Genomic DNA, 12,813 nt, shown 5'->3' on the forward strand with positions numbered 1-12,813 from the left:
AACGAACAAACCTCAGCCCTTCTACCTAATTCAGGAGAGTGGTTACCTTTGGAGAGAGGGTGGATGGTCAGTGGGTTTGGATTTGGGGAGAGATCCATGGGGACCTCAATTTTATCCAAAGTATTTCATTTCTCCTATTTGAATAAGGGTTTTCAGCCTGGGCACTATTGACAGTTGGGGCCAGATAATTCTTTGTCGTGGGGGCTGCTCTGTGCATGGTAGGATGCTAACAGCATCCTAGGCTTTTATCCACTAGATGCCAGGAGCCCTCCCCAGCTGCAGCAACAGAAAATATCTCCAGACATTGCCAGATGTCCCCTGGGGAGAAGAGTTGCCCCTCCTTCCCATCTCGAGAGCCATTGATTTATAATTAAAAACAAGTGAGCATAAATAGAACAACTTAAGAAAAAGGAAGAAAATGTGACCATGTGCTAAATTAGAGGCGGGGGGTGGGGTGGCGGGGGAGAGTTTAGCACCTGATTATTTGCTGTATTATTCTATATCTTTAAACTCTTCTGGTAGACTCAAAAGAAAACGTATCTTTTCATTCTTTTTTTTTTTTTTTCCCAAGATCCAGATCTTTTGGCTTGCTGATAATTGACAGTGATGTTTCCTATCAACTGCTCTCCCCGTCCCACCATAGGCTGGACACACCCTTGCAAAACCAAGCCCCGGGGATGCGGCTCTTTGATCTGAGGCTTCGCACACTTAACCGTACAGAGATCTTTGGTGATTCATCCTCGGTATTGATTGCTCTGTGCTGGCTTAGTTTATTGATCCTTTCTGATTTCCAACAATCCATAACACTCTCGTTCATACTCTTCCCCCATCTAATCCATTCTTCACACTGCCACAGTGTTTTTTTCCTAAGACACAGATATTTGACTTTCCCTTGCTTAAAATCTTTCAAAATAAAATTCAAATTCCTTAGCCTCGTGCAATCCCGGGATGTGCTTCCTATGCAAATCACCTGCAATTAGCACCTCGGAACAGGGTAAGCGCTACGTGCCTAGTAAGATGGCTCTCACTTTCGATGCCAGCCACAAGTTTAGGGGTGCCCAGGGGAAGCTGCACTCCTGACCAACTGGTGTCAAATTCAGGGGATCTCTCAACCACCTAAGGTATGATACTTTGCTACAACAGAACTCTCAGGAAAGTGCTATAGTTGTGATTATAGTTTTACTCTAAAGGATAGAAATCAGGACCAGCCAAATGAAGAGACACATAGGTGAAGTCTGGGGCATCCTGCCCGTAGAGCTTCTGTGCACTTGTCTTCACGGTGTCAGGACGCACCACCCTCCCAGCACGCCGACGTGTTCATCAACCAGGAAGTCCATAGAAGAACTGGTATCTGGCGTTTTATTGGGGTTTCATTAGGTAGCCATGATTGATGGCATCATTGGCCATGCGATTGAACTCAACCACCACTCCCCTCCTTCCCCTGGAGGTCAGCTGGCTCAAAGCCCCAGCCCTCTAATCACATGGCTGGTCTTTCTAGCCTATCCACACCGGAGTCATCTTGTTAGCATAAACTCAGGTGTGGTCAAGGGCCCAAAGTGAATAACAAAGAATCATTTGGGAAATTCCAAGGATTTAGTGTTCGCCTCTGAGGAAGTACCTGGGACAAGGACCAAATTTTTTATTGTACATCACATGGCATCCTTTGTGAGGACCTGGCCAAAGCCTCTCTCCCTTCAGAGCAGCCACGTAGCCCTGGTTGAGGGTCCTCAGACACCCCTGGCTGTTTTCTCATTGGGGCTTCTGCACGTGTTATTTCTCGTGCCTACCCTGGTTTTCTTCTTGGTCTATCAAGTGAGCGTCATCATTTGTCAAGACCCGGGGGAGCAGCGTTACTTCTGCAGAGCCAGGCAACGTTAACCCCCACCTCCCCAATGTTGCTAGTGCCAGAATTATTTGTTGCTATGTCTGTATGTACTGTTGGCATGCAGTATAGTGACTTTGCTGAATACGGGTTTTATGGAGCTTTGTCTTTATTATTTGAAGTTACATTTGTCTTTCTAGAAAGTGTCCTCGTGTTCACCGCCATTTTGCCACCCAACTCCTCATGCTCCAGCTCCGGGCATCATATAAACACCCCTCTTGAGGGGCGCCTGGGTGGCTCATTCGGTTCAGTATCTGGCTCTTGATTTCGGTCAGGCCATGGTCTCACGGTCATGAAACTGAGTCCAGAGTTGAGCTCTGCTTCAGGATCTGTGCTCAGCGGGGAGTCTGCTTGAGATTCTCCCTCTCTCTGCTCCTGCCCCCACTCGTGCACGCGTGCACGAGTGCGCTCTCTCTCTCTCAAATAAATAAATCTTAAAAAAAAAACCCAAAACCCACCTCTCTTAGTCAGTGGTGGATGATCAATGAGACGACACAGCAAGGTTTACTAAATATCTAGAAATAGAAATGATTAAGTATATTGTGATTCCATTCACTGGACGAAATATTCTACATCTAATACATGTTTATGGCATTTGTGTAAAACTGAGAGATGCTTATATAGAAATATTAGGAGGAAAAGTAATCACAACTATGATGGAAAAAATATACCCACATATGAAGACACCAGAAAAGCAGAAAAGAAAGAAAGAAAAGGCCCATGTAGAAATACTCTGAAATAGTATTTGTCTTTGGGCAATGGAAATATGGGTGATTATTCTGCATTTTCTTCATACTTCCCTGCATTTAAAACTTTTTCTGTATCAAGCATGTACTGCATGCTTAAAATGGAAAGCATAGTTCTTTCTGCATTCCTGCACAGATGGGCAAAAGGTGAAACCAATATAATTTAGATACTTTCACCTGGAACTGGAAATTTACAGGGGGAAAAATCCATACTTCTGCTCCTTTAGGCAGTGACAGGAAGCAGTGAAAAGAGAGGTGTAGATTGGGAAGAAAAGGGAGAGGTGATACACTGGCCAGTCCTGCCTCACCCTTAAAACATGTGTGACCACGGGCCAGAGAGACAAACATCAACAAGATAAAGGAGTTTATAAATGGAGATTGAGGCCAAACCGTTCTTAAAATGTTACTTTTTTAGCCAAAGAAAGACAGCCTAAGTAGTGGGGATTTAACTATTTGCTTATTTAAAAATTATTTAAAAATAGACAGTTTATTGTTGATTTCTTTCATTATCAATATAACTATAAAACATATGCCATTTTCTGGAAGAACTCTTATGACAACAAAAGCTGAAAATCCTTTCAAGCCATTTTGGGAAGATGTGCTAGTTTGAGTAAGCGATCTGGGATGCCTGGGGGGCTCAATTCGTTAAGCGTCTGACTCTCGATTTCAGCTCGAGTCATGATCTCAGAGTCTTAAGGTCGAGCCCTGCATCAGGCTCCTCACGGAGCAAGGAGCCTGCTTCAGATTCTCTGTCCCTCTCCCTCTGCCCTTTCCCCCCTGCTCAAGCTCTCTCTTTCTCTCAAAACAAAAACAAAAAACAGCGGGGTGTGGGGAGCGCCTGGGGGGCTCAGTTGGTTAAATGTCTGCCTTTGGCAGCTCAGGTCATGATCCTAGGGTCCTGGAATCGAGTCCTGCATCAGGCTGGGCTCCCTGCTCAGTGGGGAGTCTGCTTTGCCCCTCCCGCTGCTAACGCTCTCTCTCTCTTTCTCTTTCTCTCTTTCTCAAATAAATAAATAAAATCTTAAAAAAAATAAAAAAGAGCAAGCTACCTAAGAAAATTCATTTAACCTTTTGAAACTGATGAAAATCACTACCCCCCCCTCAGGGTGCCTGACTGGCTCTTCAGTAGAGCATGTGACTCTTGATCTTGGGGTTGTGAGTTCAAGTCCCACATTGGGCGTAGAGCTTACTTTTAAAAAAAATCACTTTTTCCCCAAGGCTCTTAGGCAAGGCCCTTAGTCGGACCACAAAGCCCTCCTTATGGGAGAGTAAACATGAGTGAGGTTCCTTCTAAGGAGTATTCTAAACAGTGGCATCATTATCAAACCCTGTTGCTGACATCCTTCTCTAATTTCTGCATGACTTCTCGAAAACTTACACATTTTGGACAGTTTCTTGAGTACGTGGATTGTGATTAGGGACAAATAGGCTAGTTTAGCTGTGATCGAGGAACTACTGCCCAAGATTGTGTCCACATATTAAGGCATTTCCAACCCAAGACATTCCCACCCTCTCCAGCAACAACAATAACAGCAAAATGGAAAGCACATCACACCAATAAAGGGGCTCAGGCTCTTTTATTTCTTTGCTGATATCTCTGGTTTCCAAAGTCACATTTCCTTTCTTTTGCTTTATAGGGACCACCAGAAAACTCCTTGAGATCGAATGAGTTGGTAGACCTGTCTCTCCAGTTCGCCTGAGTCAGTGAGTGAGGATTCCTTCCTTCCTAAGATGAAAAGAGTTTGCTCTTACACATTTTGGTAAACCAGTTTAAAAGTCTCATTCATCGCTGAAACTAATTGGAACACCTCCAGAACTGTGGGATTACAACCTTGAGCGTGGAAATGGTTGCTGTCACTCACTCACTCATTCTGTATTACTTAGGACTCTTGGTTGTAAATGACAGAAAGTCAACTTGAATCTGTTTAACTGAAGTGGGAAGTGTATTATAAGGATATGGGGTTGTTTCCCAGAATCCAAGCATAGCTGTGAGGCTCCTGGGACAACCAGAATGAGCGTTCCCAAATCCCTGGGACTCTCTTCTCCAACTCACATCTGCTTTCATCTTTCTCTCTTGACAGGCATGTTTCCTCTGCTCCCCCACCAGCTCCTGGGCTATTCCATCTTGCAGTCCAGACGCACAAAGAGGTCAGTTTCTCTTCTCAGCTCTAGTTGCCAAATCCCTGGAGAAGAACTTTGCTTGGCCTGGCTTGGGTCAGAACTGGGTTGAGCACCTATCTACTGAAGACTTGACCAAGTCAGGTCACATACCTACCGGAGGCACGCGGATGGGGCCAGGACAGCCAGACCCCGTTGTACTCACACGACCACCACCACCTCCTGGATTCAGGAAAGAGGCTGCTCCTTCAGCAAAACAAAAGGTGTCCACTACCTATTCCTTTCTCTGTGATATCCTGGTCCAAAAGTAAATGGGAATTATGGAGGTGTTATTTTGCCAAGACACAAGTACTAAGCACCTACATACTTAGTGTCTCACTGCCTCTTGGCAGCCCTTTTCTTCATATTGTGTCTCCCATGACATTGCTTGAAGGCTGTTTTCTGTAGTTTTCAGTAATCCACTCATACCCACATCTTTTTCATTCTTCATGGCCAAACTGGCTGCCTACTCTGCTGAGATCTAGCTGAACAATATCTCTCGTCCAAGTCCTGTAACTCAAACAGAGCCCCTTTTCACAGATCTCTCCTGCACCATCTCCCCCCTCTTCCTTCACGTATCTTCTCCTCCTCCCAGCTTCAGAGAAAAGATTTACTCCCATCGATGTCTGGAGATGATCAAGATCAATGGGCCAATATGGGCTAAACGAGAACACGCTAGAAAGCAAGGTAGACGCTCTAGAGGGAGTAATCTCTGCCACAAAGACTAGAAGGACAGGTGGTTGGGAAGTACATTCTCACCCTTTAGTCAAACTCCATACAAAGTTCAATCATACTTTGAAACCATTTTTGGTTTATTGTAAGAAATCCCTGCCATAGGCACTGGAAATACCTAAAATCTGTAGAGTGAAATAATAACAATAACAAGAACAATAATAATACTAACAGTTAAAGTGAGCTGTTTCCATGTACTCTGGGGTGGGTTTTGCTATGCAGAAAAGACTAGTCAAAGTTTACTTTCAGTTTTGTTTAATGATACAGAGTTTGCAAGGATCCAGCAAACTGTGGCCATGGGTCAAATTGACCCACTGTTGATTTGTATGGCCCATGGGTTAAGAATAGTTTTTACATTTATAGATGTTGGACAAAATAGAAAGAAGAATATTTTGTGACATGTGAAAATTGTACGAAATTCAGATTTCAATGTAGTTGCCACAGAGACCGTATGTCCTGCTAAGTCTAAAATATTTGCTCTGTGACTCTTTTCAGAAAAAGTTTGCTGACTGCTGGTTTAAAAGGTTACTGTTTAATTTATTAAAACAACAAATTCAAAACCTTGGTGTGTTCTTAAGCTTTTAAAAAACCAGGTAGTGGTTACACTTCTGTGAAACCACCACCACCACAATCAAGATCTGGAACATTTCTATCACCCCCTGAGATTCTGCATGACTCCCATAGAATATCCCTCCCTCTGCTCCCACAGCCCTAGGCAACCACTGATCTGCTCTCCGTTACTATATATTAATTTGCATTTCCTAGAATTTTGTATAAATAGAACCATATGGTAAGTACTCTTGTACATGTCTGCCTGTTTTTACCCAGTGTACAGATTTTGAGATTCATTCATGTTGTTGTATGTATCAGTAGTTTGTTCCCTTTAATTGTTATGCTTCTTTAAAAAGTAAGCTTTTTAATTTTTAGTTTAAAAATTCTGTATTATAGAACATTTCAACATTTCATCATAAAAGGCCAAATTGTACGTGTACACGTTATTTTTCACGTACTTCAATACCTGTCAAATATTAATTTTTATAAAGCTAAGCAATTATACATACACATATTGTAAACTTTAAATTGTCTTTGATGTTCTGAAACTCGGCCTAAACTTATTTCAACTTAAAATCAGAGGTTTATATCAGTTACTCAATTATCCACTTTATTATTTTATTTTTAAAGATATTTATTTATTTGAGAAAGAGTGAGAGAGAGAGCACAAGCAGGGGGAGGCCCCAAGGGAGAGGGAGTAGCAGACTCTCCGTGGAGCAGGGAGACTGATGTGGGGCTCTGAGCCCAGGACCCTGGGAACATGACCTGAGATGAAGGCGGACGCTTAACCGACTGACCCACCCAGGCGCCTCTTTTGTATTTTTTAAAAGTTATTTATTTTTTTAGTAATCTCCACACCCACTGTGAGGCTCAAACTCATGACTCTGAGATCAAGAGTCGCATGCTTTTCCTACTGAGCCAACCAGGCACCCCTCGATTATACACTTTAAATTGTTCCTATAAGGAGGGTCTCTAAACCCAAATTCTCTTACACATTTGTAGCACAGAAAATATCTAACATGCCCAGATTCCTTCTGATTACAGAGCCGTTATGGTTTTGATTCTCCCAAACGTTCCATATTACTTGTTTTCCTGGAGTAGGAAAATATGAAGCACTGGCCAAGACTGTCACCATCTCAGCTACGCAAAGTGATCTGCTAAGGAGGCAGACGCTGCCCCCACTAACTAAAGTAACTTAGAGCCAGAGATATTGGTAGAACCTGAGTTTTTAAGGTGAGCTACCCCTACCATCATACCTCTCCTTTTTATAAACAATATGCAGAGGTCTCCAAAGCATAAAGGGTGTTCATTTTGGACTCACACAAGGTCTGCAGCTTTCTTGAGTCCACCTGTCCCTTGATTAGATTTGTAACTATTTGGTTTCTAATATATTTTCTATTTAACTCTAGAGATGTTTGAACTCCCTGGGATCCATAGAAATATATTTTCACTTATCTATTTTCACCTGCAAATACTAGAGTATGTATCTCTAATGTATAAAAGCTTTATTTTATTTATTATTTTTTAAAAGTATGCTTCAAGTCCAGTGTGAGGCTTGAATTTACAACCCTAAGATCAAGAGTCACATGCCCTACTGACTGAGCCAGGAAGGCACCCTTATAAGAACTTCAAAAAGTAACTTTAGTGCCATTGGTTCATCTAACCAAATTAACAAGAATTAATTGATGTAATCTACTAATACTCTGTCCACCTCTTATTTCTCCATCTGTTTCAAAAAGATGTTTTTACAATGTCTAATCAGAATCATAACAAGGCCAAATATTGTATTTGGTTGAAACGTCTCTAAAAGTCTTAATCTCTTGCAATCTTCCGTACCCTTAAAGCCATGGATTTTTTTTGAAGAAATTGGATTGTTTTCTGTAATTTCCCACATTCTGGATTTGGCTGATGTTTCTAGATGGTATGAACTCTAAATTTTCTTTATCTCCTATATTTTTAGTAGCAGGCTTGGTTAGATTCAGATTTTTTTTTTTTAAATCAAGAATACCTCATGGGTGGGTAAATATGTTCTCTAACTAGCAAAGACCTTTGAACCTGATAGGACCATCTGTTCTTTTGCATTGCTTAGTTTTTTTTTTTTTTTAAGAGTTTATTTGAGGAGAGCTAGAGAGAGAGAGAGAGCATGTGCATAAGCAGGGGGAGCAGGAGAGGGAGAAGCAGACTCCCTGCTGAGCAGGAAGCCCCATGTGGACCGGATCCCAGACTCTGGGATCATGACCTCAGCCGAAAGCAACGGCTTAACCGGCTTAACCGACTGAGCCACCCAGGCCCCCCGCTTAGGTATGTTACATGGTAAACTGAAGTTCGGTCATCTCACGTGGCTTTGAGTTGGATCTGCAGTCACATCTCACATAATAGCTAACTTTTATCAAGTGCTTCCCATGGGTCAGGCACAACAATTAGGCACCTTACTTAAAATGCTCATTTAATCTTATGAACATTTTGCAGAAGAGGAAACTGAAGCTTACAGAGTTTGATTACTTTGACCCAGTTAGCGATAGTGTGAGTTCAGGAGTCGAACCAGGATCCCGGCTTCTGCTACTTTCAACTTTCAACAATTCCATTTCGGGGTCTCTGCATTTTCCCGGTTCTCACGGAGCCTTCGGTTATCAATTACAGGAAAATGGCTCCGCCCCGCTCCTCCCTTCCCCTCCTCGCCCCGCCCAGTCCCGGGTCCTGCCCGGGGGAGCGCGCGGATAAAAAAAACCACACTTCCCAGAGTGCACCGCGAGCGCGAAGGCCTCACTACCGGCGTCCGCTCGCCGGCGCCATTTCTGTAGAGAGGAACGGCAGTGTGGCCTGTGATCATGGCGCTGTTCCCGGCGTTTGCGGGCATTGGTGAGGCTCCCAATAGCGGCAGCGCCAGGAAAGGTAAGCACACAAAAAGGACGGAGAAGGCACTCGGCGGGCATACAACGGAGTTTCTCGGTCCTAGATCTCGGCCCTTGCCTTGGATTTGTTTATCCATTTGTATCCCAGAGTTCTCCGCGGCGTTGCAAAGCCTTCTGGGAAGGGCTCCTGGCCTGGTCCTGGCTTCTACTTTAAGTTGTAGAGCAATGGACGGAGAGAAAGAGACCGAGGAGAGCCCCTGGGGCTGGGGCTTCGATGTTGTCATGCCGTTGGACCTCATTCTTGCTCTGAGCCTCAGTTACTTCACTTGTGAAACGGAGATAATAGTACTCCACATCTCAAGGAGATTCCTGATGCAAATGCTGGGTGTTCTTATTACATGTCTCTTCCTTTCCCGTTTTACTTATTTCTGAACTTTTAGTGGGTTCATAGCTTTGGTCAGACCTAAAGCTAGGGATTAGGATCCAAAGCCTAATCACAGTTTCTCTCCAGAGGGGCACAGGTGCTGGGAATCAGAACTGTTATTGAGGGTCCCCAGGTGATGGCATTACATACTCTATTTAGCCTTAAACATCCTCAGGAGATCTGCATTATTAAAAACTGAGACAGGGAATTGTCATTTAAAGTAATTAATCCTAGATCAGAACTTATGTGGCAGAATCCAGTTGTGTCTGGAACCTCTGTTACATCCTCTCACAGTTCCTACACTTCTTTTCTGGTAATGTTCTTCATAATTTTGAGTAATTTCTGATATAATTAGTGCAAGTTTTGGTTATCCTTTACTAGACTCTGACCTCCATGTGTTCAGGGACAATGTCTATACGTTGTAGCATACTGAGATCCGAGCACAGGTCCAGAGTATAGATGTTCAATGAATGCTGAATATACAGACCAATAATAGGCAATGTGGGAAACAAAGGCAGAAGAAAAATTATTAAATTTCCTTACCATCTACAGCCCGTTGACAAGTCCTTAAAACAGGCAGAGTGAAAATCCTCTAGGAACTCAGCTGCCTCAATGTTAATACTTTGCTAAAGGGCAAAAGGTCCTGGAAACCTTGCTTCCAAAATTCTTAGAGACTTAGGCTATCCCTAACCCTCTCCCAACTTGAAAGTACATAACGGGCCACTCCTCGTGACCCCAGTGCAGCTCTTTCTGCCCATGGTCCTGGCCCTGTGCTTTAATAAAACCACCTTTTTGCACAAAAGGCATTGCAAGAATTCTTTCTTGGCCCTCAGCTTCGAACTCTTGACGTCTTCCCTACATCAATAGGTATTTTTAAAAAATAACAGAAAAGGTAAGATGTTATATATGTCACGGGTGAACTACAGGAATACTGACTTCTGGTGGGAGTTTCAAAGTAGGTTTATTTAGGAGATAACTTTGGTGATGGGTCTTCAAGAGGATGGACTTTAGACAGATGGAGATAGTGGAAGGGCATTCCAGGGCCTTCAGAGACATACAGAGAAGAAATCATGTGACCTGTGCAAAAAATTGTAAATAGTCCAGTTTGTCTGGAAATCTAGAGGCGTAAAGGGGAAGCCTTGGGAAATACTGTTGGGACTGGTGGTGAGGGAGGGTAATGACTTGAGTAACAGGCCGGGGGTTTATCCTTTATTTGGGTAGGGTGAAATGGAAAGTTTATAAGGGAGTGTCGCCCTTGTCATTTATCTTAACCAGTATTTATCGGACATTTTCTGGGTATTCAATGGCAGGATAATGTTTGTAGAAGAGTTTTTTGTTTTTTTTGTTTTTTTTTTTTTAAAGATTTTATTTATTTATTTAACAGAGATAGCGAGAGAGGGAACACAAGCAGGGGGAGTGGGAGAGGAAGAAGCAGGCTCATAGTGGAGGAGCCTGATGTGGGGCTCGATCCCATAATGCCGGGATCACGCCCTGAGCCGAAGGCAGGCGCTTAACTGCTGTGCCACCCAGGTGCCCCTGTAGAAGAGTTTTTATGAAGCACTGTATTTTAAAAAATTTAAACATTATCACTCAATGAAACTAACTGTAATTCTTTAATGTCATCTAATTTCTAGTCAGTGTTCAGATTTTCCAGGTTGTCTCAAAAGTGGCCTCTTAATGCTGCTTCAGGTCAGGATCCCAAAAGGATACAACATTGTATTTTGTGGATATATCTCTTAGGTCTCATATGAAACAGTTTCTGCTTCCCCTCCATTTCCCCTTGTGATATATTTGTTGAGGAAAATGGGTCATTTGTCCTGTAGACATTTCCCACCAGATCCTCCTGGTGACATTTAGCATGCTTCTCTATCCCAGTATTTCCTGTGAGCTGGCGGTTAGAGCTAGAAAGTTAATTAGATGCAGGTGTAATTTTTTAAATTGAAAATACCTCGTCAGGGTATTTGCTGTTGACTCAAGTCAGGAGGATGTGCTGTCTAGTTTTTTTTGGGAAATGTTAAGATTGATCAGTGATTTCATGGTCAGTCCTGCCTCATCCATTACGAAGCTGCCCATCAGTCTTTCACCTAATGATCTTTGCAGTCATTATGACTATTGCTTACAGTCATTATTTCACTGGGGTCACAAAATGGTTTTTTTCTAATTTTAACTTTCCTCCTATATTAGCATCAATTATTTTATAAACTTTCTGTCAACACTATTGGGGTACCCTGAAATAGAATTCAGGCAGAAAAGACAGGATGAATGGTTGATTCTTTCCCTTTGTCGGCGTTCAGAAAATGAGTTGGGGTTCCCTGCAACTTCTAGAGGTCTCCCTCCTCATTATGAACTCTCGAATTTTTAACACTTGTATTTCAATCCATTGCAGATACTATTTTTCTAATGCCCGAATTGTCCCATCTGTGGCCGTTGGGAGTCTAATTAAGTTTGGTGTGTGTCCTTTTGATGTTACCCAGATGTCTTCATTGCTTCCTTGTTTTCTGGCCTAAGAGGTAGCCAGAGCTCATCACTTACATGTTCCGTTGGGGCTTGGAACTGGCTCTTTCTCTAAAAACCATGGTTTCTTTTAGTGAAAGGTGGTGTGGGAAGGTTAAAACCACAAGCTGGTGTCAGGAGTACTAATTGCACTGGGTTGTCATTACTTCTAGACATTTCGAGTGGTCAAAACCAGGAAGAGAGAAATACATCATGAATTCACCATGATATTTCCAGGCCAGATTTAAGATTGTGAGATTTTTATTTAATTTCTTTTTATAATTTAGTTTGTAATTTATATGTACATTTATAATTTAATATTTATATTTCTTTCCTCTTATGCTAAAAATCTTAGTTCCTGGTGCACCTGGCTGGCTCAGTGAGTGGAGCCTGTGACTCTTGATCTTGGGGTTGTAAGTTCAAGTCTTGTGTTGGATGTGGAGATTACTTAAAAATAACATCTTAAAAAAAAAAATCTTAATTCCAGTTCCTAATACCACCAGTACCATTGTGTATATGTTCAAAATAACAGTAGTAATATGATGAATACTAAATAGTTTAATATTTTTTTGTGGTTCTTTTTGTCCTTACGTCGTATCCTGCAGCAGATAGATCATCAAATGACTGTTTTAAAGGCACTTGAAATAATTCTCTGTGTGGTTTTGTCAGCAGTTTGACATAACAGTTATGTATATTTTCAATTTTTAGGGGCTGCTTTTTTCTTCTTTTTGAACTGACCCTGTTTTATAGTGTTGTGAAACATTTGCATGGTTCTAAGGTTGAAAATGTAAACCAGGTATATTCAGAGAAAAAAAGGCTTTCCTTTCTGTTCCTCCAGCCTGTTACTTTCCTTTCTCTGTGGGTTAGAATTTTGATTAGTCGATGACAGCCTTCCACTTTTTTCTCCCTTAATATGAGTAACTACATTTCTTTCTCTTTCTTAAATGCATACTGTTCTGCATTTTATTTTATTTT

At 42.2% G+C, this 12,813-nt stretch overlaps 1 protein-coding gene and 1 long non-coding RNA gene across 7 annotated transcripts in view; both read left to right on the top strand.

Annotated features, from left to right (window-relative positions):
* LOC103670312 overlaps positions 1 to 6,351 on the top strand; it is a 43,965-nt gene extending 37,614 nt beyond the window's left edge. For 5 of the 6 annotated variants that reach the window (XR_005837650.1, XR_570538.1, XR_005837651.1 and 2 more), the window contains 3 exons: positions 572 to 743; positions 4,266 to 4,332; positions 4,710 to 6,351. This is a non-coding gene — a long non-coding RNA (uncharacterized LOC103670312). The remainder of the gene's footprint in view (positions 1 to 571; positions 744 to 4,265; positions 4,333 to 4,709) is intronic. The other variant, XR_005837649.1, reaches the window with a different exon arrangement.
* Positions 6,352 to 8,752: 2,401 nt separating this feature from the next.
* The window catches only part of NRDE2 (NRDE-2, necessary for RNA interference, domain containing), a 47,076-nt gene continuing 43,015 nt past the window's right edge, over positions 8,753 to 12,813 (top strand). The window contains exon 1 of the mRNA XM_040641540.1: positions 8,753 to 8,961. Coding sequence (XP_040497474.1) covers positions 8,898 to 8,961 — 64 coding nt within the window. The 5' untranslated portion in view covers positions 8,753 to 8,897. The remainder of the gene's footprint in view (positions 8,962 to 12,813) is intronic.

The sequence above is a fragment of the Ursus maritimus genome, unplaced genomic scaffold (genome assembly GCF_017311325.1).
Source record: "Ursus maritimus isolate PB19 unplaced genomic scaffold, ASM1731132v1 scaffold_25, whole genome shotgun sequence".
Taxonomy (NCBI): domain Eukaryota; kingdom Metazoa; phylum Chordata; class Mammalia; order Carnivora; family Ursidae; genus Ursus; species Ursus maritimus.